This window comes from Eretmochelys imbricata, chromosome 12 (genome assembly GCF_965152235.1).
Source record: "Eretmochelys imbricata isolate rEreImb1 chromosome 12, rEreImb1.hap1, whole genome shotgun sequence".
Classification (NCBI taxonomy): domain Eukaryota; kingdom Metazoa; phylum Chordata; order Testudines; family Cheloniidae; genus Eretmochelys; species Eretmochelys imbricata.
In genome coordinates, this window is record NC_135583.1 from 4,951,884 (window position 1) to 4,978,722 (window position 26,839).

At 50.0% G+C, this 26,839-nt stretch overlaps 2 protein-coding genes across 3 annotated transcripts in view; one reads left to right on the top strand and one right to left on the bottom strand.

Annotated features, from left to right (window-relative positions):
* Positions 1-12,338, top strand: part of TSNAXIP1 (translin associated factor X interacting protein 1) — a 42,803-nt gene extending 30,465 nt beyond the window's left edge. The window contains exons 12-16 of the mRNA XM_077831094.1: positions 753-914; positions 1,938-2,047; positions 3,323-3,446; positions 7,673-7,779; positions 12,083-12,338. Of these exons, the coding sequence (XP_077687220.1) occupies positions 753-914; positions 1,938-2,047; positions 3,323-3,446; positions 7,673-7,779; positions 12,083-12,338 (759 nt within the window). The remainder of the gene's footprint in view (positions 1-752; positions 915-1,937; positions 2,048-3,322; positions 3,447-7,672; positions 7,780-12,082) is intronic.
* Positions 12,339-13,774: 1,436 nt separating this feature from the next.
* Positions 13,775-26,839, bottom strand: part of CENPT (centromere protein T) — a 39,562-nt gene continuing 26,497 nt past the window's right edge. For both annotated transcript variants that reach the window (XM_077831093.1, XM_077831092.1), the window contains 5 exons: positions 26,014-26,232; positions 23,340-23,436; positions 18,249-18,413; positions 17,513-17,617; positions 13,775-15,773 (listed from right to left, as the gene is read on the bottom strand). In XM_077831093.1, the coding sequence (XP_077687219.1) occupies positions 15,650-15,773; positions 17,513-17,617; positions 18,249-18,413; positions 23,340-23,436; positions 26,014-26,232 (710 nt within the window). In that variant the 3' untranslated portion in view covers positions 13,775-15,649. The remainder of the gene's footprint in view (positions 15,774-17,512; positions 17,618-18,248; positions 18,414-23,339; positions 23,437-26,013; positions 26,233-26,839) is intronic.

The window sequence follows — 26,839 nt, forward strand, 5'->3', positions numbered from 1 at the left end:
TGTTTTCCAGCCCCCATTCCCCACTGTCACTTCTGGGATGTGCTATCCTGGTGAGTGATGGTGCTCCTGTAACCAGGTCTCCAGGATGGCTAGGCAAGCAGTACCCTGGTGTTGTGCCAGCCATCCTGGTACAGGGGCCTAACAGACATAAACCACACACCCAAGGTACCGCGCAGCCTGCTAACTAAGCTGAGCATAAGGGGACCTTAAGGCAGTTACGAGTGTCACTGTGGTCAGCAGGAAGAGTCAGGGAAGCTTCTAGCATGACACTGATAACAGTGCTCTACATGGTTCTAAGACCAGAAATCAGGCCCCTTCCTTAGCCGGTAGGGTGAGGGGTGCTCTGCTCCTGGGGTGACCTGGTGGGTTTGGGGAAAGCCTGCCCACCCCACCCTGGCCAGAATGGCAGTGTCCAGATGTGCTGGCAGAGGGCAAGATGTGCAAATGTGTGGTTCCAACCTGGGGCATGGAGGGCCCTACAAATGTGGGGTGAGAGGAGGAGATTTAGTGCTCATTCCCAATTGAAGAGTGGCCATTGGGCTGTCTCCTGTTTAGGGATGGGGAGTGATATCCACTGCTCAGATCCAGGGGACAGCTGGAGTTTCTGTGCTTCATTCAGCTGTGAACACCCTCAAGAGAAGGAAGGTGGCCTGGGTCTTCTCTGGTGTTTGGAGCTCAGGAGCAGCTCTGAAGGGATCAGCCCCCTCCAGCCTCAGCCTGTTTTCTAGAGCAGCTGTCTTGTTTTTTGGCAGAAAGGGAAGCAATCCAGCCTTCCAGAGTTCTTCCTTAACTACCTCCAGAAGAGGTATGGAGACGCCTCTGCCTTTGAATGGGCTTACACCATCTATGAAAACATTAAGCTGTACCGATCAAACGAAGCCATGAGCTTGTTCTACGACATACTGAGTGGGAAGGTGAGTGGCCTGGGAACCTGGTGTCCTACCTCTGCTTCCTTGTGAGAGAGCAAGGGAACTGGGGGGAAGCCCTGTGGTGGGTTGAGCACCCGCACACCCTACTGCTCACAATGGGAGTGAGGTTACTCAGCATGTTGTGGAAACTCTCAGGTTCCTGTTGGAAGGCCCCTGTTCTTTCAGGAACACTGATCACATCACATCCTCCCACTGACGTCAGAGGGCCACAGTTTGCTTAGCTACATACTTACAATCTCCTTCGCTCCCTGACATCTAGTCCTTTACACTCCCTGTACAATCCACAAAACAGCACGACTCCCAGCTGCAGTAGTCCCCTGGGCTGGGCAGCTCAACGGGGCTCATTCCCACCCTATGGAGATGGAAAAGTCTCCTGTACTTCCTCATGCCTCTGGTTGCACTCCTCCTAAGCTGCCAATGCCCCACAACATTATAGAGTTCTCCTGCACCGTACACACGATGCTCTGGATACTGCATGGAAACAGCAGCCCAGGAGTTACATACGTCCTGCTCAGGAGTGGGTGAGAGGCATGGATACCGTCAACCATGAGGGCAATGAAAGTCTCCATCCTCTGGCTAAGAAGCGGATTTGCGTGCAGCAGTTCATTGCATATGGGGCTTTCAAAGCAGAGGTCCTGTCTGCTGCTCAATAAGGTGAGGGATTGCCACAGCACCACGCCTCACTGTGTCGTGCAATGTGCTGTTTTTCTGGCTGCTGCGTTCCACCCCAGAGAGGGCTGCTTTTCACTGGTCCAGTATGTCATTGCACGTAAGCTGCTTTGGAAGGATGGGTGTTCTATATGAAGCGATTATAATACCAGCCTCGGGGGGAGCACCATCTGGCTTGCTTAATGATTTGTAAATTACCAAAAGATGCTTGGATGGAAATGACGTGCTGTCTCTGGGTGGTGCCATCTTCCCCATTACTGCCCTCACTTTCCTTCTACATTGGGAGGCTAGCTCCTCGGTGGTGCTGTCAGTGACCTGTGGACGCTTCCTGTTTCACAGGTGGATGAAGGACTATACCATGGCCAGAACCAGCTAATCTCCAACCTGCTGAAGGAGTTGACGGCCAGCGACAGCTCAAACAGCGGAACTCTCATGACTGAACAGTTCAAGTAAGAGGTGCTGCAGCTGTCTGAGCCCCGCCATCCAGGGTAGATCTTAGAGCTTTCTAGTGTTTAAGGCCAGCCAGGTCCATTCGATCACCCACTGTGACCTCCTGTAAATCACCAGCCATTACATTGCACCCCGTTACCCCTACATTAAGCCCAATAACTCAGTTACACCATAGTATTGTAGTCCTTGGGAGACTCACTGTTGTGTGCCAAAGGCAGAGAACAGGAGAGACAGGTGCCCCAAGCCGCTGTGATGGCAGGGAATGGACTAGTCCGAAGCAGAGTTGTGTTGCAATGCCAGTTTCATCAGCAGGTTTCACTGGTTCTCTCCCTGGCAGAGTGATTGGGCACCATCTGATCTCCATCCTGGGCTATGTTCTCACCTCAGATAACCCTGCACAGTGCCAGAGGCAGAAGTTAGGAGTCCATCGGAGGGCAGAATCTCACCACTCTGCTAACAGCTGTATTACAAGATTCAGGCGGAGACACCCTGTAACACTCTGGCACTGGTGAAATGAGTCCAGGTTCACGGTCAGATTTTCTGAAGTGTTCAGGGCCAGGTTGCCAAGTGCTCAGCACCCACAGTCTAGAGCAGATTTGCAAAAGCACTTGGCCCCCACTTTGCACAGCTCTGCTGGAGTCTGGCCACGTATTTTGGTGCCCAGATGGGAGCCTAGGTTCTCTGGGAAATCTGGCACTGACTGTGAGGACAAAGCACATCTGAACATTCTGCTCTAGGGATCATTTTTGCTGATTCTTGCCCAGTTAAGCAACTGTTGTAGCAACTGGCAAGTGCCAGATTAAGTGGTTCCCTGGGAGATGTCCAGATATAACGATCCACTGAAGTGGGGTAGAAGCTACGTGCACTAGCCCTTCTGCTAGGAATATGTGCCTCTCTCCAGAGCTGCTAGTCACATGGGGCCAGACTGTCTGGCAGTCAGCACCCGCAGCTGGGCCACATTTCCCCAAGAGCTCAGCACCCAGCATGCACCCACATGCTGAGCTCTACTGCAAATATGGCCCTTGTTTTGATGCCTGCACAGGGGCTGAACTCTTCTGAAGACCCTGCCCTGATTGCAAATGCTGCGCTCTTGAACACCTGCTCCTGGAGTGCTGGCTTCTGGGGGTGCTGCACAGCCAACAGTGTGTGCCATGCACCTGCATGGCCACGCACCCCTTGATAGGAGGGCCTGGTCACGCTCCGAGCGGGTGTCCATGCACACGCTGCTGGGCCACCCATACCTGTGGTTGTGATGCTCCTCTTTCTCCATACAGCCTGGCACTGAGGGCCGCTTGTCCCTTGAAAAGTAATGATCAGATCCAGGAGCTAATAGATGCAAGCAGGTACAAGGCACAAAGCACAGAGGACTTCATTGACTACAGGTCCTTATTCATGGAGGTAGGCTGCAGCTTCTTTAGTCTTTCTTCTGGTTCTGGTTTAGGTTTCACCAAGGAAGAATGGTTTGAATCCACGTGCTAATGGAACTGCAATCCCCACTGTAGAATCTACATCCTGAAAGCAGCCTGCAGAGGATGAAAATGCACCTCACGCCCTCTCATTTAGGATGAGTAAAAGAAGCCTGTGGCATGGCTCACTCATCCTTGCACTGGTGTGGGGCATTGCCTCCAGCACTTCCTGCTGGTCGCTTGTCTCTGGCCCCAAGTCTTCTGTGGCTCTGCCCTCCGGCCAAGTCACTTAAGTTCAGATTCCTTCCAGGATACCATAAACAAGTCCAAACAAAACTGAACAGTTCTCCTAGCCTCTTGGGCTATGGAAGTCTTTTCCTCTCTACTTCCCTGGCAGGAGTCTACACTGTCCCTGTTGTCTCTGTATGTGTGTCCTAACCCTGGGCTTCTCTCAGTCAGAGGGACCTGTCTCCTCTGCCATGTCTCTCTCAGCTGAGCTCTTTCAGTCATAGAATCATAGAATATCAGGGTTGGAAGGGACCTCAGGAGGTCATCTAGTCCAACCCCCTGCTCAAAGCAGGACCAATCCCCAACTAAATCATCCCAGCCAGGGCTTTCTCAAGCCTGACCTTAAAAATATCTAAGGAAGGAGATTCCACCACCTCCCTAGGTAACGCATTCCAGTGTTTCACCACCCTCCTAGTGAAAAAGTTTTTCCTAATATCCAACCTAAACCTCCCGCACTGCAACTTGAGACCATTACTCCTCATTCTGTCATCAGCTACCACTGAGAACAGGCTAGATCCATCCTCTTTGGAACCCGCTTTCAGGTAGTTGAAAGCAGCTATCAAATCCCACCTCATTCTTCTCTTCCGCAGACTAAACAATCCCATTTCGCTCAACCTCTCCTCAAAAGTCATGTGTTCCAGTCCACTAATCATTTTTGTTGCCCTCCGCTGGACATTTTCAATTTTTCCACATCCTCCTTGTAGTGTGGGGCCTAAAATTGGACACAGTACTCCAAATGAGGCCTCACCAATGTTGAATAGAGGGGAACGATCATGTCCCTCGATCTGCTGGCAATGCCCCTACTTATACATCCCAAAATGCCATTGGCCTTCTTGGCAACAAGGGCACACTGTTGACTCATATCCAGCTTCTGGTCCACTGTAACCCCTAGGTCCTTTTCTGCAGAACTGCTGCTGAGCCATTCGGTCCCTAGTCTGTAGCGGTGCATGACATTCTTCCATCCTAAGTGCAGGACTCTGCACTTGTCCTTGTTGAACCTCATCAGATTTCTTTTGGCCCAATCCTCTAATTTGTCTAGGGCCCTCTGTATCCTATCCCTACCCTCCAGCGTATCTACCTCTCCTCCCAGTTTGGTGCCATCTGCAAACTTGCTGAGGGTGCAATCCACACCATCCTCCAGATCATTTATGAAGATATTGAACAAAACCGGCCCAAGGACCGACCCTTGGGGCACTCCACTTGATATCGGCTGCCAACTAGACATGGAGCCATTGATCACTACCCGTTGAGCCCAACAGTCTAGCCAGCTTTCTATCCACCTTATCGTCCATTCATCCAGCCCATACTTCTTTAACTTACTGGCAAGAATACTGTGGGAGACTGTGTCAAAAGCTTTGCTAAAGTCAAGGAACAACACATCCACTGCTTTCCCCTCATCCACAGAGCCAGTTATCTCGTCATAGAAGGCAATTAGATTAGTCAGACATGACTTGCCCTTGGTGAATCCATGCTGACTGTTCCTGATCACTTTCCTCTCCTCTGAGTGCTTCAGAACTGATTTCTTGAGGACCTGCTCCATGATTTTTCCAGGGACTGAGGTGAGGCTGACTGGCCTGTAGTTCTCTGGATCCTCCTCCTTCCCTTTTTTAAAGATGGGCACTACATTAGCCTTTTTCCAGTCATCCGGGACCTCCCACAATTGCCATGAGTTTTCAAAGATAATGGCCAATGGCTCTGCAATCACATCCGCCAACTCCTTTAGCACTCTCGGATGCAGCGCATCCGGCCCCATGGACTTGTGCTCGTCCAGGTTTTCTAAATAGTCCCTGTCAAGGTTCCTTCCCCACTCTGAACTCTAGGGTACAGATGTGGGGACCTGCATGAAAGCCCCCTAAGGTTATTTTTACCAGCTTAGGTTAAAACTTCCCCAAGGTACAAACTATTTTACCTTTTTGCCCTTGGACTTAATGCTGCCACCACCAAGCATCTAACAAATATATAACAGGGAAAGAGCCCTCTTGGAAACGTCTTCCCCCCTCAAAAATCCTCCCCAAACCCTACACCCCCTTTCCTGGGGAAGGCTTGATAAGAAATCCTCACCAATTTGCATAGGTGAACACAGACCCAAACCCTTGGATCTTAAGAACAATGAAAAAGCAATCAGGTTCTTAAAAGAAGAATTTTAATTGAAGAAAAAGTAAAAGAATCACCTCTGTAAAATGGTAAATACCTTACAGGGTAATCAGATTCAAAATATAGAGAATCCCTCTAGGCAAAACCTTAAGTTACAAAAAGACACAAAAACAGGAATCTACATTCCATTCAGCACAACTTATTTTATCAGCCATTTAAACAAAACAGAATCTAACGCATATCTAGCTAGATTACTTACTACGTTCTAAGACTCCATTCCTTTTTTTGTTCCTGGCAAAAGCATCACACAGACAAAGAGAACCTTTGTTTCTCCCCCCCCTCCAGCTTTGAAAGTATCTTGTCTCCTCATTGGTCATTTTGGTCAGGTGCCAGCGAGGTTATCCTAGCTTCTTAACCCTTTACAGGTGAAAGGGTTTCTCCTCTGGCCAGGAGGGATTTAAAGGTGTTTACCCTTCCCTTTATATTTATGACAGTCCCGAACCACTTCTTTCTCCACAGAGGGCTGGTCACCTCCTCCCCATGCTGTGCTGCCCAGTGCAGTAGTCTGGGAGCTGACCTTGTTCGTGAAGACAGAGGCAAAAAAAACGTTGAGTACATTAGCTTTTTCCACATCCTCTGTCACTAGGTTGCCTCCCTCATTCAGTAAGGGGCCCACACTTTCCTTGACTTCCTTCTTGTTGCTAACATACCTGAAGAAACCCTTCTTGTTACTCTTAACGTCTCTTGCTAGCTGCAACTCCAGGTATGATTTGGCCTTCCTGATTTCCTGATTTCACTCCTGCATGCCCGAGCAATATTTTTATACTCTTCCGTGGTCATTTGTCCAATCTTCCACTTCTTGTAAGCTTCTTTTTTGTGTTGAAGATCAGCAAGGATTTCACTGTGAAGCCAAGCTGGTTGCCTGCCATATTTACTATTCTTTCTACACATCGGGATGGTTTGTCCCTGTAACTTCAATAAGGATTCTTTAAAATACAGCCCGCTCTCCTGGACTCCTTTCCCCCTCATGTTATTCTCCCAGGGGATCCTGCCCAGGCCCCCAGGCCAAAATCTAACATCGCTCCTACAGTATGTTCTCACTGCAGGCTTACCCTGGGCTCTTACCCCAAACCCCACCGTTCCCATGTATAACCCTCATGACCAGGCTTATATGTGTCATCAGCCTGGGCTTGCTTTCCTAGATGGGGGTAGAGATTAGAATCCAGGTGGGCTCTGATCTGCCTACTTTGCAGTGACGATGCCTCTGAAGAGCTCAGGTTTTGATGGTCCTCCAATGCTATCCCACAATCCCCAAAGTCTGTATTTTCTGCCCCTTCTACCTACTCATTTCTCACTCATTGCCTATGCACTGGAAGTCCCCTGCCAGACTCCATACGTTTAGTCAGCATTTAACCCTCCATTCCACATGCCCTGCTTCATGTGCACCATGCTCAGCTCCCCTCAGTCCAGTAGCGCTAGAGGTTGCCATCCCAGCATGCTGCTAGCTGGCCAGAGGAGTACACCAGCGCTCTGGCTGGCCTTGGGTAGGAAACCAGCAGGGAGTGGGATTCTGAGCGCTGCACCCAAAACCTTTGCTCTCTCCGAAAGAGCTCCAGGTGGCTGGCAGAGGTGGGGATCAGTGCATGCAGCAGCTGCCCACAGCCAGAGTGCTGGTTACACCCCAGTCCTGCTGGCACAAAGGATGCTGCTTCAATGCATTAAGAGCCTCCAGATCCAAGTCTTTAATACACCCAGGAGTGTGTTCTGCTGGGGCTTGTGGTGGAGCAGTGCACAAGAGCCAGGCTCTGGTGCCAAGGGCCCTGCTGTCTCTTGCAGGACGAGGAGGGCAACGCTGAGCCCTTCATTGCGAAGATCAGGAGCCAATACGCTAGCGAGAAGCAGGAGTATCTGAGAGAACTGAGGAATGAGCTGGGCCACATGCCGTGAGTAGCTGAGCTATTCAGATCCCACGTTTTCTGTTCCCCTCTTGGATTGCCAAGAAATACTGTGGTGAGCGCAGGATCTTCAGGTGCAGCTGCCTGGCAGTGAGCTCAGGGTGCTGAGACAGGCAGGTGAATGGGGCACAGCGGGTGGGGGTGGAGAATGAACCAGTGTGAGTAATAATAACTCAGAATGGACAGTGCAGTAACTGGGCCCTAAGAGTACAGAGGCGAGCCAGCAGGAACAGGGCCAAATGCTTTTGGGAGCTCTCAAAAGGCATTGGATGTGTAGCATGCGGTCACCATTGGGGCGGACCCCACTGTACAGACAGAACGGGCAACCCCTGCTCCAAAGGGCATATGCAGCCTAACAGACAAGATGGACCAAGTGGACGGAAGAATCCCATGCACCGCTACAGACTAGGGACCGAATGGCTTGGCAGCAGTTCTGCGGAAAAGGACCTAGGGGTGACAGTGGACGAGAAGCTGGATATGAGTCAACAGTGTGCCCCTGTTGCCAAGAAGGCCAATGCCATTTTGGGATGTATAGGTAGGGGCATTGCCAGCCGATCAAGGGACGTGATTGTTCCCCTCTATTCGACATTGGTGAGGCCTCATCTGGAGTACTGTGTCCAGTTTTGGGCCCCACACTACAAGAAGGATGTGAAAAAGTTGGAAAGCATCCAGCAGAGGGCAACAAAAATGATTAGGGGACTGGAACACATGACTTATGAGGAGAGGCTGAGGGAACTGGGATTGTTTAGTCTGCGGAAGAGACGAATGAGGGGGGATTTGATAGCTGCTTTCAACTACCTGGAGCAGGGTTCCAAAGAGGATGGATCTAGACTGTTCTCAGTGGTGGCAGATGACAGAACAAGGAGTAATGGTCTCAAGTTGCAGTGGGGGAGGTTTAGGTTGGATATTAGGAAAAACTTTTTCACTAGGAGAGTGGTGAAACACTGGAATGCGTTACCTAGGGAGGTGGTGGAATCTCCTTCCCTTGCCAGTTTTGAAGTTTTTAAGGTCAGGCTTGAGAAAGCCCTGGCTGGGATGATTTAGTTGGGGATTGGTCCCGCTTTGAGCAGGGGGTGGGACCAGATGACCTCCTGAGGTCCCTTCCAACCCTGATATTCTATGATTCTATGACAAGGCAAACCAGCGTGCTGGGTCAGGCCAGCAGGGAGGGTGCAATTTCTAGCTGTCCAGCAGCAGTAATCATCATGCACCTGCCTAGCTGAGGGATCGTTCAGAATTCAACCCTCTCCCTCACCTAGCAGCCATTCAGACAGTGTTCAGAGCAGCCCTCCACTTAGTGTCGCCAAAGGGAATGGGTCACCTTTTGGGAGAGCGCCTCCTAAAGGCAGCCTTTCCCATTGTAATTACCTCTGGGAGAGGAGCGAATAGCACAAGGGCAGGTAACCCCCACAGCACATAAGCTGAAACCCACCCAGCTTCATTATGGCCACACACAGCATGCCCTTCTGGACGGCCAGTGCCTCAGCCCAGGGCTTCTGAGGGCTAGTACAGCGCTCAGCACCATGGGCCTGATCCTGATGGAGGCTGCTGGCTACCCCCACAATATACACACATTTTACTCTGTCCCCAGATTGATTATTCTAGGCAGGGCTGGTAGCACCACCTGTTATTAAGGCTCCCTGACACATCCCAGTAGAAGACCCTGTTGTCAATTGCTTGTAACTTTAACCAGGTGGGTTGAAAGTTTCCTTGCTGAGCATCTGCCTGGGGCTGAATTGTTTTGGAAAGTTTCAACCATTGCTGAGAACGAGGCTAGAGGACCAGACAGTGTTTCGCTCATGTTAAAAAATTCCATCCGCCTTGTTCTTGTCCTAGTGCTTTGGAACAGGGACTTGAAACTTGGCAGGTGGTTGGCTCTTGTGTCAGGGCGATGCTTTTTACCAGCCCTGTGAAAATCTGCTGAGATTTGGCCAAGATATAAGCCTCTGGAAAGGTGCCATGTGCACATGCTCAGTACAGACTTAAATTTTAGCAGCTAAATGCCCTGAAGAGTCTGTCCACAAGGAGCATGCTCCAGCCCAGGGCTGAGCAGGACTTTCCCTGCAGTTGCAGCTCTGGGCTGCAGTGGTCCATATTGAGTCCAGGTGCCTGAACTGAGAGCAAGGAGCCTGTCTCTCCTGACTCCTCTGAAGCTGCATGATTTGAATGTAGAGGGGACAGGAGCTGGACCTGTGGAGGGGGCAGGGTGAGTTGATCAGGACAAGGAACCAGCAGGAAGGGCGGGGCATGGGGAGAGGGAAACTGGGACTGAGAGTTGAGTCGGGGTAGACTGGGACTAGGAGCCGGGGGGCAGGGGGAAACTTAGGTGGGGGAAAGATAGAGATCGGATGAGGAGGGGTGGGAATCTGGGACAAAGAACTTGTGGGGTAGAGGGACAGAGGTGAGACAGATCTGATGAGAAGCCGAGGTGCAGGGGGAGAACTGGAAGTGGCTGAGCAAGGAGACTGGGTCGAGGAACCCAGGGGAGAAAAGACTAGAAGAAGAGCCTGAAGGAAACTGGGAGCCAGTGGGGCCAGGAAACTGGGGGAGGGAAGTGACTGGAGGCCAGGGTGCAGGAGACAGAGATTCAATGAGGAGCCAGAGGAGCAGAACTTGGCCTGTCTGAGCAAGGAGCTGGAGGGTAGAGAGGGTACTGGGGCTGGACAAGGAGACTGGGACTAGGAGTCTGGAGAGGGCAGAGTAAGGTTGGCTGGGCAAGGAGTTTGGAACTGGGATGAGAAGAGTGAGAAGCGGACAGCGGGACTGGCTTGGTGAGGAGAATGAAGTGGGACAAAGAGCAAGGGATGGGGAAGAGACGTGACTGGGACAGGGACCAGTTGGAGGGGACAGAGCAGAAGAGGTCAAGCTTCGGGGGGGGTGGGGGGTGGGGAGAGTGGGCAGAATAATCTGTGCCCGCTAGAGAGCACTCCCCTTGAGCCTGGAATGGGACCCAAGATGCCTGAGTCTCACCATTCCTCTGCTGTCAGCAAATAGCTGTGAAATCAGCAGGCAAAGCATCCCATCCCTGGCTAGTGCTGCTCTCCATAGAGGTTAAAAATCAACTACTGCAGTCAGTTACTCAGCTAAAGTGGCGGAGATCTGTGCCGTGGCTCTAAAGGTTCCAATGCTGCTGATGACCCACATGGTGTCAATATGTTGACACATGGTGGAATGTCTGTGCTTTTTGTAGTACCTAGAAATTACACACAAAAATGCCATTGAAAGAACATTATTAAGGTTACAAAGTCAAGCACTCAAGAGTTAAGCAATGTCAGAATTAAGGGTACCATGCAACCTTCATTCAGCCCCCTCCTTCTGCATCTACATTATGATACATACTTTAATTACATGACCACATGCTGTTTTCTCCCCATGACCTTGCTTGATTCAGTGCACAGAATGGACTTGCTCTGGGGATGAATCAGGGCTGTGTAGTAAAAGAGGCTGTTGTCTGTGGGACCCCTGGTTCACCGGTTGCAGAAGTTGGCAGGTGTGCAGTGAATGAGGCAGGGGATTGCAGGAAGAGACAGGATGGTCTCATGGTGAAGGCAATTGAACGTTGCCCTGGAGAACTGAAGTCCAGCCCTATCTCCGCCAGAGAGGAGTTCCTATGTGCTGCTGGATCTGATTTCCAGAAGAGCTGAGCACTCCAGTGCAACTGCCATCAATGTGAGTTGTGTGCTGAACATAGCAAGTGCCATATAAAGACAAAGTAGGTCCTAAGTGACTCAAATTGGGAACCTAAAATTAGTGACATTTGACCTTCATCTCTGTGCCCTAGCTCCCCCTCTGACAGTGGGGTAAATACCACCCTCTCCCCTCCCAGCTTGTTGTGAAAATCAGAGATGGTGAAGTTCTGACACTGTAAATCCCATGAGAAAAGTAATGGCTCTGTCTTCGAAGCAGGTTGAAGAGTGGCAGTCAGTAAATTCCCAGGGCCAAACAAAATATTGAATAGCTGCTCATCCCCTGAGCACCGTCCACCGTGTGCACAAAATGGAGACAGGAAATAGCATGAGCTATGAGTAGTTAGACTGTCACGCTGTAGCCACACAAGGGGGCTGGATTAAGGTCAAGCAGTCAGTCATAATTCTGGCAATTCCGAACATTTGAGAGCTTGACTTTGCAACACAGTAATACAGAACATAGGCTGCAGGAGAGGGCAGAGGGGGAAGCATGGGAGGGGTCCTTGCTCCCCAGGAGATGGGTGTAGATTCCCAATGCTGCATTAATCTACAAGGATTTCCTGGGTCAGACATCAGAGTATTGTTTGGCTTGCTTTTGTACACAGGGAGGTGAAAGTGGACGATCTGAAGACAGCCTTCGGTGCCATTGATCCTGCTATTGATGACCTAACACTGGACGCCTACATTTGCCTGGCATTCCAGGCCTCAAAAGAACAGTGGGATCAGACTGGCTCTCTGGCTGTGGACACAGTGGTTGAGAGACTGCTGGCTGGAGACACAAAACGAATAGGCCCCCTTCCTGAAGAGATCTACCCAAGCCTCTCAGAACGGGGAGAGACAGAGGCCTACAATTATTGTTAAAGGGCTCCCCTCACCCCTTATGTACTCAGCTAAATACTTGTGTCTAGCTTTACAAAAGGGTACTCGGAGGGGCTACTGCACTGAGTTTGTTTACAGGCTGACTGATCGTTAACAGCAGAGAGGCTTGATTGATTTGTATCATCAGTAGTGCAGCCAGCTCAAGCAGATGAGAGTTCCTACGCAGCTCAGTGGCCTATGTAAATAGTTTAATTTCAGTTCTCTCTGGGAGCAGGGTTCACTTGGCATCCTGTCTGCAGTCCCAGCAGAGGCAGCTCATCCCTCCAAAGCAAGCTGGAGGCCAGGGACCGCTAGTCTCTAGGGATGTCAGTGTCAATTTTCATGAACACTCCACTACTCACTTGATCATCACAGCTGCTGAGACCTTTAAGCCCTCCTTAAAGCCCAAGGCTGGGGTGCTGGTCTCAACAGCCTGGAAAATTAGACCCGCACTGTTTAAAAGACCCCACTACTCCTGTTTCCTCATTTTGAGAAGTCAGGCAAGTTTTCACAAGAGCAAGATTTCTAAAGAAGGGCTTGGCTACAGGGGGGAGTGATCCTGCTGTAAGGTAGGGTGTGAATTTAAACTGCTTCAGTAATACAGCTGGAACGCTGTGGGGACACTTATTCCAGGGGGAGAGTGCCTTTTTCAATGAGGTTTGGGCAGTTTGGAAGTGGTTTAAGCTAAACCCCAAAAAGTCCCTCTCATCCCAAATTAAGAGAGTCCCCAGTCTAGCTTGACAGGTATAACTGGACAAGTGGCCCTGGGGACAAGCCCTAGGACTCCAGCCCCAAAGGAAAGGGCCAAGGTGGTATGGGTAACTTTGCACAGCCATTCACTAATCCTTACCAGTGTGTGCCCACTCAGGGCTGGTCCTCTCAGAATTCCCTGAGCCCTCTGCTGCTTTGGGCCAAATGTCAGAGATCAGGAAAGCAGCTCTATGGCAGTTAGCTTGTTTACTCCACCACCTAGCAACTTAGAATTAAGAGTCACCCTGCCAGAATATAAACATCGGGCTTCTTCCCTTCCTCCTACCACACATTGGATGGGAGGGATGGGGAAAGCTGAAATGGCAGGAGATCTCTAGCTGAAGTAACAAACACCAGTTAGGGGTGCAAGCATGAAGTGGAATGTCAGCAAGAAGAGCCCCAGAAAAGTTGGGGTGCAGAGGCCCCACAACCTAGCTGGATTAGGGTAGGGGGTATGCTGCATGCTTCTGTGAAGTTCTTACACCTGGAATACTGCATGCGGTCTGTGCATCTCCACACCAGGAAAAGTCTATACTGAGCAGGGAAAGCAACAATACAGCATAGCGTAGCTAGAAACCAAACTACTGCAGTAGGTGGAAATAAGTCTGGAAACCCCTTGACAGGAGAATAATGGTGAGTGTGGTGTGAGCGGGTGGAACTAGGCACAGTGGGGTGGAATTCAGTGACTATCAAGGAGCATTTCACTGAATTGTAATCAGTCTCTAACAGATATGGGTGAGCTCCATCACTGAAGGCACCTAGTACTGGGCTAGAGAAGACACGGGGCATACAGGATAGAGAGCAGTCCTACGTTAACACACCATGCAGCGGAATCAACAAGATCTGTTCATATTTATTTGTAGTGTTAATAAGTCTAGGTTTAAAATAGCTTCTGGATATTCAGAACGTAGATTTCCTCTGTCCTCTTCTCTCCAATTACAATCTGACAACTTTGGAGGTCAGTCTGTGCCTAAAATCTTTTGTTTATTTAACTGTCAGGACACTGGCTGAGTTCCAAGCTGCTATGAAGCATTGCTTCTGGCTGCAGGAGGCAGAGCAACACAGATTCTTAGCTGGGACTTAGCCCTGGCTTACCCTCACCCCATGGTACGAGACCCCTTCCTCATGCCAATGCCATAAGCCCCTGCTGTCTGCTGAAGGCTGTTGGCCCTACTTGTCCAGGGACCCGCAAGAGTTGGTCTGGCTGTGGAAGAGCCCATGCATTAGCTGCCAGGATAGCTGAGTGAGGAGCCAGGGGCAGCAGTCCTAAGGCCAGCTGACTACTAAGGTGAAACCATCTCTATCTGCTAATGGTCTTGGGACATGAAGGTTCTGATTGTTTTCAGGGGAAGCTGGAAACACCAATTACTCAGCTGCTCTAGATCAGTATTTTTCAACACGTGAGTCACGACCCAGGACTGGGTTGCAGCAGGTAAGGTGCAGGGCGGCTCTGGGCAGCACCGCCGACTGGGACGTTAAAAGTCCTGTCTGCGGTGCTGCCCAGCTACCTGTTCTGACGCCATCCTGAGCCCCGGAAGTGGCCAGCAGCAGGTCCGGCTTCTGAGCAGGGGGCCACAGGGCTCTGCGCGCTGCCCCCGCCCTGAACTCCAGTTCTGCACTCCCATTGGCCTGGGCGTGGGGCAGCAGAGCCTGCGGGTGAGAGCCACGTGGAGCTACTTGCACACCTCCACCTAGGAGCTGGACCCGCTGCTGGCCGCTTCAGGGGCGCAGCGCGGTCCGAGGATGGGCGGGAAGCCTGCCTCTGGACCCCTGCTGCGCTGCTGACTAGGACTTGCCAGAGGTACGTCCGTGCTCCAATCCCCTGCGCCAGCCCAGAGCCCCTCCCTGACCCTGAACCCTTCATTCCTGGCCCCACTCTGCAGCCCTCTGGCCCAGCCCTGAGCCCCTCCCACACCCCAAGACCCTCATCCCCAGCTCCTTGGGTTGTGGGCATCAATTTTCTTCAACTGGGTCCCCAGAAAAAAAGTTTGAAAACCACTGCTCTAGATGGATACCCTGGTGTATCTGCCAAGTGATCCGCTTGTCAGTACAGCAAGGATTAAAGAGCAAATAAAGATTCCACCTAAAACACCTTCTACTAGCAGCCAGCCAGTTCCTATGAAGAGCATGAGCAGAGCGAAGAGGCTGCGGGGAGCAGGACATGCTGTGCACCAGAAGGGGTGACCATGTAAGGGACTAGCAGTTCCTTGGAACACACAGCACCCGGGTGCTGCAAAACACCCACCTTTTATTGACATTTACACATTAGGAGACAAAGCAGCTCAGCTGCACGGGCGTGTGATGCGGCACAGCACAGGGAGGTCATTTCCATCCGTGGGAGGGCTCCACTGTTCACGTAGGAGATCCAGTGAGCGTCAGTGAACTCAGAGGGTCAATCCAAGAGAATAACCTCCGCTGGCTATTCAACACCCTTAGGCCTGACTCAGTTTCTAATGTACAACTGCCGCAGGGAATCGGACAGGTCCCGTGAAGCAGCTTAAAGCCAGTCTCTGCTGTGGTGTTAAGTTCCCACGCATCTGAGGCAGGCCGGAGGCAGCACACATCTATTTGTAAGGGATCACTTTATTTCCACTCGTGGCAACTGGAATCAGTAGCTTCCTGTACTCCAGAGGAAGGTGGCGCTCTATCAGCACATGTAGAGGCATCTTGTCTGTCACCAGCCCTTGTCTTCGATTGAAGAGGCGAGGGGAAAGAGAATAAACAGTGTGGTCCATTTAATCAGACTACCCTGACAAGATCTGTACCCAAATCCCCTTGGGGGTTTGCTCAAAGAGGACATTTTACCCTGTTAATAATGGAAATACAGATCCCACCGCTGCCTGTGCGGTGCTAAGGCCAGACACGGTCACACTTACACCCAGTTACAGCAAGCATGGGTGTGCCAGATGTCCTCAGCCCCAGCGAGCAGAGGAGTTCTTACCCAACCTCACTTTTCTACAAGGAAGGCTTTTACAGAACTGGCTGGAGCACAGTGTCCTACTTGTAGAGGGCAGCAAGTGGCTGTCAATTCCCCCAGTCCAGGGGAGGGGGATGAAATTTTGTTCTCTCAGTTATGAGCCAAGAACAGTTCCTTAACCAGAGCTGAGGAGGTGTACATAATACAGCAAACTATTCTGAAGTGCAAACACAGGACTCCACATGCAGAGTTCCCACCACTGGCCAAAGTCCCCTGATGGGACCTCAGCCAGTTCACACTAATTCTAACACACTTCTCAGCCAGAGGGACAGGAATGTATCTTCTAGGAGTCTGACCGATAAACTCTGGAAGAACCAATGTTAGTCCCATTTTAGACACAAATGCAATTGTAGCCTTGAATGAATTGTCACGTCCTGGGGAATCCCTGGAATGGAAATGAGCGCGGGGCTTTTCAAGGAGACAGTAGGATAATGATTTGGGTGGCTTCAGAGCTACCCCAGCTTTTTGGCTAGACAAGAGCCTCAGAATATAGGAAGGGTTTGTCAAGGTTCTCCTAGGCTTTGGGCATGGCAAGGACATTGCCAACAGCTTCAGCAGCCAGTGAATGCTCAAGCTTTCAACAGCCAGCTTTCAACAGCGTGCTCCTCGGCCCAGAATTCACAGGCTGTGAGGATTAAAGTGAATGATCAAGCAGCAGTTGTTGGCTGGGGGCTGTCTGAGCCGCAGGTAAGCAGCATTACTCCCACTGCAGATTTTAGTCATTTCCCAAAAAGGGGAAGCCTAACACCCTTGTCAAGAAGCTACATAACTGTGCAAACCTGAATAAACTGAGTGCTTCACAAATTCTACTCATGCAGTTTCTGAGCAGAGCAATAGACTGTATGTAACGGTTATGTTAACATGCACCACCACCAAAGCGCTGTGTTAGGAACAGAGACAACAAGGTTGAGTGTTGGAATCCTTGGCTAGATACAATGGGTGAGCTAGCTTCTTCGTTTCCTGCAGGGCCCACGCTTGCAGAGGCAGGAATCTAGACACTCCTTGGATACCAATATTTACAGAGAACACTGATATTACAAGTGAACTGCCCTAAATTCTGACTTAACTCTGAGGATGCCAGGCAGTGCCAAATACAGGGAACACTGGAAACTGTCCTATAGCTCCAGAAGGTGTTACAGCCAGGAGCATATGCCAGGGATGCCACAGGGGACTAAAAGCAGAGAGGGGATCAGTACCTTGCTGGTCAAAGGGTTAGATCAGAGTTAAAGTCTGTCACGAACTAGTTTCTAGTCTGAGAATGGGCTCCCACCCCAGCCTGGGGCTCCAAGATGCCGGCTGGGGTTGTATCCTCTTCACCCACCCTCTCTCCCTAACCACTTGTCAGTGAGAGATGCTTCACCCCTTGGGAGCTTTTGAAATGCTCCCATGAGCAAATTTGTTTGCACTTCTCTTTCATGTGACCAACATAATAGAATAAACTCCACCCTACCTTCTCATGAGGAGCTCCAGGTCAGCTTCCTCCACAGTCTTCCTCCTGGCATGCATGGTGTAAGCCTCCAAGTCGTTACTGAGCTGCCTGAAGTACACCTCCACGCTGGAGGGGAGGGGAGGAGAGAAGTTAATCAGCAGAACACAAAAGCTGCCGCATCCTCCTCCTCAGCCCTTTCTCCAGGGCTATCTACGCTGCAACTAATCACAACACAGGTTGCTGCCTTCCAGGAATGGAGAGGTGCGAGGGGCCCCACCCCAAGGACAATCAGAAAGCTCCAGAGCTGTGGGGATTGGTAAATGGTAGAATACACCGCTGCACTGAGCTGGAACAGCTCTCCTGGGGTGTTCTGCACCACACAAAGCCCTGCCCTTCACCACGCCCAGTTTCACACTCACTGACATGTTCCACAGCCAGATTCCTGCCAGCCCCTCTGCACCACTATTAGAAGAAAGATACCCAAGTAACACAAATATGGCTGGTTTACACGGAGACCTCGGGCCCTAAACCCAAGGCTCCTGCACAGCAGCATGGGGTGCTGAGCACTGCACCCCCCCAAACAGTGCTTATGGACAGGCCAGGTCTGTGTTGAGAATGTAGTCTGCCTCCTCTCTCTCACCGCATGGCAGCCCCTTCCTGCCACGCCTTCCTCTACTTAGCTGGAAAGGGCTACAGGACAGCAGGTCTGCGGGCAGGTAACGGGGGCTGGGGAGCAGAGGAGTTTGCTGCTACTCACCACTTCTCAACAACCTTAAATGCATCTCTGGCCACCGGCACTTTCACATAATGGCTAAAGATCTTCTTCACCAAGCTGCTGGGTAGTGCAGGCTCTCGCTTTCTCCTGGGAGCCATCGCTGTTCTCTTTGCAGCCTGTTGAGCCAGGGGAGGCTTTGGGGGAAACCTGCCAGGAAACAAAGCACTAAGCAAACCAAACAAGCAGGCAGAGTGGGTGGAAGAGAAGTGAGAGCACAAATGAGTTCTGGCAGAGGAACCCACAACTGAACACAAAGAAGGGCCAGTCCTGGCATGCCCTAGGGCCGTTCTGTCTGCTCTCTCGGAAGGCTGGAAGAGCCAGAGGACTCGCCCCCTTTGCGAGACTCTCCTGCAGTATTACAGCACCTTTGGGAGAGTTACGGCTAGGGCCAGGATTTCGGGACTGGGTATGTACATCTGTGGGGCTGGTTTGCAGGCACCGTCAGCAGAACTATGCAAGGGGGGAACTACAAATGCGCAGAAACTGTTCTGGGGCCAAGTCACCACTTGTGCATCCAATCCCACAGCAGTGTGGGAAGCTGGGTAGCTCTGCAAGCCAGCTCTGCACACTCAGATGAGGGCCTCAAGACTCACTTAGCCACATTTTTGCCAGTTGACAAAAGTTAACAGGTGAGGAGTGGATGGAGGAAGCAGGAAGACCAAGACCCAAAGGGAATCCTAGATCTTACAGGATTGCCTTTGGAGTAGTTTGACCATCTTCAGTAATGGCAAAAGGGGCATTTTTCTCCTAGCTATTCCGCCCCCAACAGAGCTCATAAGTTGCTTATTTTAAGTATCATAATGCTCTTACACTGAGACACTGTCCTGTACCGCTCTGCAGAAGGATCCTCTTAATGGTAACCTTCCTCTGTGGAACAGAAGCCCCAGTCCAAGTGTGTGTTATTACGACTACCACCTAGCAATGCTACTGCACTTCTCATCTGTAGAGCCCAAAGCACGTTACAGAGTTAGCCAGTATCACTGTTCCCGTTTTACAGAGGGGAAAAGGAGACACTGAGAGGGGCCAGGGTCACCCAGCAGTGACAGAGCAGAGGGTAGAATCCAGGACTCCGGAGTCTCAGTCCAGTCCTCCCAGAGACCCTGCACACAATGTCTATCGGACTCGCCCTTCACCCCATCTGCATGGTCTTTGGTCAGAGCTCCAGCTCAGGGGTTCTCAGACTTTTGTCCTGGTGACCCCTTTCACATTGCAAGCCATTGTCTGTGACCCCCCGCTATCAATTAAAAACACTTCTTAATATATTTAACACTATTATAAATGCTGGAGGCAAAGTGGGGTTTGGGGTGGAGGCCGACAGCTCACAACCCCCCCATGTAATAACCTCACGACCCCCTCAACGGTCCCAACCCCCAGTTTCAGAACCCCTACTCTAGCAGGACTGTACAAATGGATGGTATAGGCAGCTGGAAACAGATCAGCCCCATAGATGAATGAAGTATGTGAAGAAGCAGGGGTATGAAGATGGAAAAAGGACGCCTTGGTTCTAACATATGTGATCTTGGGCAAGTTACTGCCCCTGTGTCCCAGTATACCCATCTGTCAAATGGGGATATGCACGCCTGACTCGTGGGGGAGGTCAGGGGTTGAAATGCTTTGGGATTCCCTCTGACCACTACCGCATGCTGCTCATCTATGTGAGCACTAATGACACTTGCCAGGTCCGACCCTGAGCAGATCAGCAGTGACCACCAGGCTCCGGAAGTGAAGCTGATGGAGTCAAGGGCACAGGCAGCATTTTTGTCCATCCTCTTGGTTGAGGATAAGGGCCCAGGTAGGGACACATGCACCCTAGACATGAATGCAAGGCTGCACAGATGGTGTAGATGGGAGGGCTTTGGCTATCTTGACCATGGAATGCTGTTTTGGGAAGGACTGCTGGAAAGAGTTGGGGTCCACCTGACCAAGAAGGAGAAGAGCATCTTTGGACACCAATTGCCAACCTAGTGGGGATGGCTTTAAACTAGGATCCAAGGGGCAGGTAACTATAAAAAAAGGCAACCTTAACAAAGGGCTAGATGTGTGTGTGTAGGTGGTGGGGAAATGGACAATTACAATAGTGTCAGAGGGGAAACAGTGAGCGAATCTGCACAGATCTTCGAGATCTGTACACAAACTAAGTTATGACTTAATTGGCATCACTGACTTGGGGGATAAATCTCATGACTGGAATATTGGTCTGGAGGGGTAAAGCTTGTTCAGGAAAAAGAGGCAGGGGAAAAAAGGGTGGAGGTGTCGCATTGTACATCAAGAATATAGACACTTGTTCTGAGGTCCAGAAGGAGGGGAGAAGCAGACCAGCTGAAAGCCTCTGGTGGCGATAAAAGGGGGGAACGACAACAGAGTGACATCATGATAGGGGTCTACTATAGATCACCAAATCAGGAGGAAGAAATGGATGCAGTATTTCTAAAACAAACAACAGAAATATGCAAAATGTAAGACCTGGTGGTAAAGCGGGACTAACTTTCCAGACATCCGCTAGAAAAGTAATGTAACAAAACACAAGTTTTTGGGATGTACTGGGGACAACTTGTTTCAGAAGGTGGAGGAAGTAACCAGGGCTCAGCCCTTTAGATGTGATTCTGACCAAGGGAGAAATTGGTTGCAAATCTGAAGGTGGAAGGCAGTTTGAGTGAAAATGACCATGCAGGGCTAGGCTTATGATCATAGAATCATAGAATATCAGGGTTGGAAGGGACCTCAGGAGGTCATTTAGTCCAACCCCCTGCTCAAAGCAGGACCAATCCCCAACTAAATCATCCCAGCCAGGGCTTTGTCAAGCCTGACCTTAAAAATATCTAAGGAAGGAGATTCCACCACCTCCCTAGGTAACGCATTCCAGTGTTTCATCACCCTCCTAGTGAAAAGTTTTTCCTAATATCCAACCTAAACCTCCCCCACTGTAACTTGAGACCATTACTCCTTGTTCTGTCATCAGCTACCACTGAGAACAGTCTAATTTTATTATTCTAAAGAAAGGAAGGAGTGAGAGCAGCAGGGTAAGGACAATGGACTTCAAAAAAGCAGATTTTAGCAAACTCAGAGACCTGGTAGGTAAGGTACCATGGGAACAAAATCTAAGGGAAAAGACCAGGAAAGCTGGCAGTTTCTCAAAGAGACAATATTAAAGGTACAACAAACTATCCTGATGTGAAGGAAAGAAGAAGAATAGTAAGAGGCCAATATGGCTCCATCAAGAGCTCTTTAACGACCTGACTATAAAAAAGGAATCCCACAAAAAGTGGTAGCATGGACAAGTTGATAAGGTGAAGTACAAAGAATAGCAGAAGCATGTGGGGACAAAATCAGAAAGGCCAAGGCACAAAATGAGTTACACCTAGCAAGAGACATAAAAGGCAGTAAGAAATGGTTATTTAAATACATTAGGAACAAAAGAAAGACAAAGGTAGGTCCTCTTCTTAGCAGGCATATTTAGTCTTGAGAAAAGAACACGGGGGGGGGGATGCAATAACAGTCTTCAAATATATTAAGGGCTGTTATAAAGAGGACAGTGATCAATTGATCCACAGAAGGTAGGACAAAAAGTAATCTGTAGCAAGGGAGATTTAGATTAGATATTGGGAAAAGCTTTCTAACTCTCAGGGTAGTTAAACTCTGCAATAGGCTTCCCCAGGCGGTTGTGGAATCCCCAACACTGGAGGTTTTTAAGAACAGATTGGACAAAACTGTCAGGGATGGTCTAGGTTTACTTGCTCCTGCCTCAGTGCAAGGGGCTGGACATGATGACCTCTCGAGTTCCCTTACAGTCCTACATTTCTATGATTCTGTGAAAGGCACTTTGCCCCCAATCCTGCAGATCATGGCCCTAAAGACAGAGTAGCTGGTCATGGGAGGGTTGCACCAACAGAAGGGGATTCCCTGGTGGCATAACACAAGCGCTGTGGCTCTTACACTGGCCATCTGCACCACCAAACTCCCACGCTCTCTCTGGATGTGAAACAGGCACCTGCTGGTTTCGCTGGCTGAGGTTCTGCATTGTGTCACACATTACTGTGCTTTTCTACTGACCAATCCTTCACCATATCCTGTAACGCAGAATGAGCACGGCCAACCCAAGCTGTGATGCATCCTTTGCCATCTCCGTTCAGAGCAGCGTCCAATATGAGTGCTTACAATATCACCCTCCGCCATATCACTGGAGAAGCCGGACAAAGCCCAGATAGTCCTGGGGCTGGAGAGACTGAACTCCAGGGGCAGAAGAACCTCTTATTGCCGGCTCTGATGAAGCACATGGCTGGCCAGGTGGTATCAGCCATTAACCTGACTGGTTTAGAGTGATCCAGGGCAGAGGTGACTTTTGTGCCTCCAGTCAGGTACAGCCCACACTGTGTACTGGGAAGTGCACTAGTCACTGGGCAATAGTGGACAGTGGCTTTCAAAATCCAAAACACCACAGTTCATTTAACACGATAAAGGGACTTGCATCTTGCCTTGCCTTGCCAGGATCTCAGGGTTCCAATTTTGGGCTATTGCTATTTACTATGGGGGGCGGGGGGGTGATAGCTCAGTGGTTTGAGCATTGGCCTGCTAAACCCAGGGTTGTGAGTTCAATCCTTGAGGGGGCCATTTAGGGATCTGGGGCAAAAATTGGGGATTAGTCCTGCTTCAAGCAGGGGGTTGGACTAGATGACCTCCTGAGGTCCCTTCCAACCCTAACCTTCTGTGATTCTATGACTATGTATTACTGTAGCACTGCATTAGCAGATGCAATCCAGTACCCCTGATTTGCCTCCACACTATGAAGAGCCTTCAGGAAAGGAGAGAGTTCAATGAGTGCTCACTGAAAGGGCTTGCGGCCTGAGACCTGCCCTGAGAGAATATTTATTAACAGCTGCTCAATAGCTGCCTTTACCCACTTGCCAAAGTCAGAGTTCAGGGTCCCTTGCTCCCTGGCACCACTGAAGCAGCACCTAACAGTTCACAGAGCTCCAAGGGTGATTGGCAAGGGAATAATCCCCTGGAGTCTGGTCTTGGCAGCTACACCAGCTTCCAGCTCTGCCTGACTACTGTGGAGTGTGGGTTCACACTTACTTGGAAGCAGCAGTTTTCAGGGTCCATGGGGTTGACAGTAAGGGAGATGGTCTATACGCTTTAGCACGGACGAATGCAGGTGTCTTCATGGACAGCTCTGAGGAGAGAGAGTATGAGACACTTAAGCCCTGGATTTTAGTGATTTGGCATTCCTGCTGCAAATGCTCCCATAAAGGGGTGGGGATGTCAAATTTTCCACAGTACAGATCACATTATAAGCGTCTTGTAGCCTCTTTTCCTCTAAGTATGGATGACAACAGTCCTCAGCAACTAAAGCCGTGGTTCCATCCTGAGACTTATGGATTGCAGCTGCTTTTAGGAAGATAAGGCTTCTTTCCTTTTTGAGAGATATTAATCAGTCTCCTCTGGCTTTCTCTCTCCCTGTGTGCCTGGCCAACTCTGCACACCTAGTCTTGTATTCCATGGCCATGGCGAGAGGAGATTCCAAAGGATATGGAGCTGGCTCTGCTACATTCAGTTCCCAAGGAGGCTCTCAACAGCCCTGAATTATTCCAGTTCCTCCGAGTTAAACCCTGCCATTCTCCCTGCACCAGGGACAAGCCTAGGAATGAGTTCCTTCCCTTACACTGGAAGGGGCAGAGTCTAGCAGCATCGCCCACTTCCACAGAAAGAGCCAGCCAGCTGAAGCCCAGGTCATAGAAGGGTGACAGAAGTGGGAGTGAGACACCAAACCAGGATTCTGGAGGGCTGCGAGCCTGCCTCTATTAGAAGGGGTAGCAGCCACCAGGTGAGCTTCATCTGGGGCATACGCTCTCATCTACCCTCTTCAGCTTCATTGTTGAACCTTCCATCTGCTTCTCCCCCACAAGTGGGAGCAGGAAGGAAAAAGCAAGTTAAGTGGAGAAATGAGGCAATGACTCCATGACTTCTTGTCTGAGGAGGGAATGGGGGAGTGGGTGGGACTCCTTGCTTCCTGGTTTCCTCTGCAGTCTGGGGAAAGCCTGAAGTTGTGTGATCAATGTGGTATTAGTTTAACCTAGTGATGGTTACAAGCAGCTAGAATAACACAGCCTGTTGCAGAAAACGGGTGCTACCGCCACCGGCCTTGAGCAGTAGTCATCTGCTGCAAGGGAGAAGCTACTGAGCGCTCCACACACTGAATGCAATGCTCAGAATCCCTCTGAGAATGGGGCAATGCCACTGACTGACATGGTCCCTCAAGTTAGCCCTTTCTGAGCACGCAATCCTGTGCGTTTGGGGGGGTGGGGTGCAGTGCCTGGGGTGGCGAACTGCAGCACTATGCTAGGCTCTTCAGGGTCTCTTCAGGTGATTCAGAGGGCGATGCTTGGCTTTGATCTCTTTGTCCGACTTCTCTCCCTGCCTTTATCCAATGTTACACTACTGTCCTCCCCCCGTGAACAGCATTATAGAGAGCAGGCCCAATCAACTCTATAGACAGAGCCACCTGAAGGCCCAGTGCACTTGGTAGCATGGTTAAGTACATCCACAACATTTCTTTCGACACTAGTGTCAACCCAGTTGGCCCCTCTGCACAACATACGCTAGCGTGGGCATTCTGACCACCCTACACTGCTTCAGCTGCTAGTGACGAGAGCAGAGATCAGGGAGTTATTTTTTTAGAATGCCTTCCCACAAATCCCCCACTCCATGGTGCATGCCATTCTGGGAGATTTTTGTACCAGTCAAGCAGGACACTAAAACTTGTCTCAGGCAGAGACTTGTTTGGTGGAGAACCCAGCACTCTTCAACAAGAAAGCAGATAGGAGTGCTCCTGAGAGACTGAGTAACCTTCAGTGGTCTCTGAAGAGGAGAGTCCTGAGGCAGATGCCCCTCTTGCTGTGTGTAATGCAGACTTAAGAGTGATAATGTCAGGTCACCATCTCTGCCCATATGCTCTTGGACTGGCTCAGCCCTTTCAATAACCCCAACCACTTTGATCTCTGTGGAGCCTGCCCTGACATTACAGCACCAGTCTACCTATATGCGAGTTTCAGTCTCTGTAGGCAGGAGAATTTTCATAGCTTTGTGCAAGTTGGCTACTGCCCCAAACTCCTGCTCCCTGGCTCACACTGGGTGTTGGATGCTAGAAGCATTTCATTTTTGACTAGCACATGTAACTGGATGGAGCTGGACCAAAAGTATATGTCCTGAGCAACCTACAGCTAAGACTAGCAGTGAGATTTTTTTAGGCCTTAGATGAGAACCCAGGGAGTTGGCAACTCAAAGCACTAGTTGATCTGACACCAAATAACTCTATGCGAAAGAGTAAGCGATGTTACTAGGGGGAGACAGGCCAATGGTCAGGACCAAGCCTTTAACAAGTCCTTAGGTTTAGACTATTGGAGATAGCAACAGCATTGAAATATTCCCTTTTCATTCAAGAGAAATCACAGTAACAACATTCTTCAGCAGTGCAGTCTAGCTGAATGCATCCAATGAAGTGAGCTGTAGCTCATGAAAGCTTATGCTTAAATAAATTTGTTAGTCTCTAAGGTGCCACTAGTACTCCTTTTCTTTTTGCGAATACAGACTAACACGGCTGCTACTCTGAAACTTGTCATTACTCTACTGTGGAATCTAGTGGACAACATGGGTGGTAATATTGTTACCAAAACCCTTCCACAATCTATTGACAGGCCCCAGGGGCAGCCCCTCCAACTAACTTCTACCACCAACATGAGTGCGTTCTTACCCTCACTCTCAGGATCCTCAGTTTCAGCTTCCTCTTCAGTCATCTCCTCTTCCTCGGAGTCACCCACCTCTCCTGTTACAGCTCCACCAGCCAGCTCAGCTTCTCGTCCTACAGCTTCCTTCATCAATTTCCTTCCATATTTCTCAGGATACTGAGCAGACATGGCGGTAGAATGCCTGCTCAAGCTGCGGGTTCTTGCACTTCTGGGGCTCTCGACAACTAGATAAGGAATAATAAACAAGCTTTACTCTAACAGGCCTTTCAGCCAAGGCTTGTCCTCACACACATTGTCTCAAATGGGGGCTGAGGCTTAGACAAATAGTCACTGGCAAAATGTCTGTCTTTAGTATGGAAAGCGCTGTGTAAGTGTATAGTGCTGGTTTTTAATAATTTAGTTGCAAGGTAAACTGAGGCACGGAGTTTAAGTTACTTGGCCAAGGTTAGAGGGTTGGAAGTAGAACTAGTTCACTGCCATAACTACTTCACGACACTCTGAAAATTTAGTCATAATAGTCCACTCGGCTTCCTCTCCATTGAATTCTGAAGGAAGAGGGCATACATTTTACTCTGCCTAGCTTTCTGAAGGACATACAGAACAGCCCTTGCCAATATGGAGAAGTAGAAATAAAACTAGAGGTTTTAGTTCAGATTGACATTTGAGCTGCCTATCAATGCCCACCTCACTTACTAGGGACATTCTCACACCAGCAGGACAGCTGCAGCGAGAGGGCAGAGAGGAATCTCAGTGTTGATTTCTAGATCAGTTTCCAGCCTGCTTCAATACCTCACATCAGAAGAGCTTTATGCAACTAGGGAAAGGCTGTTC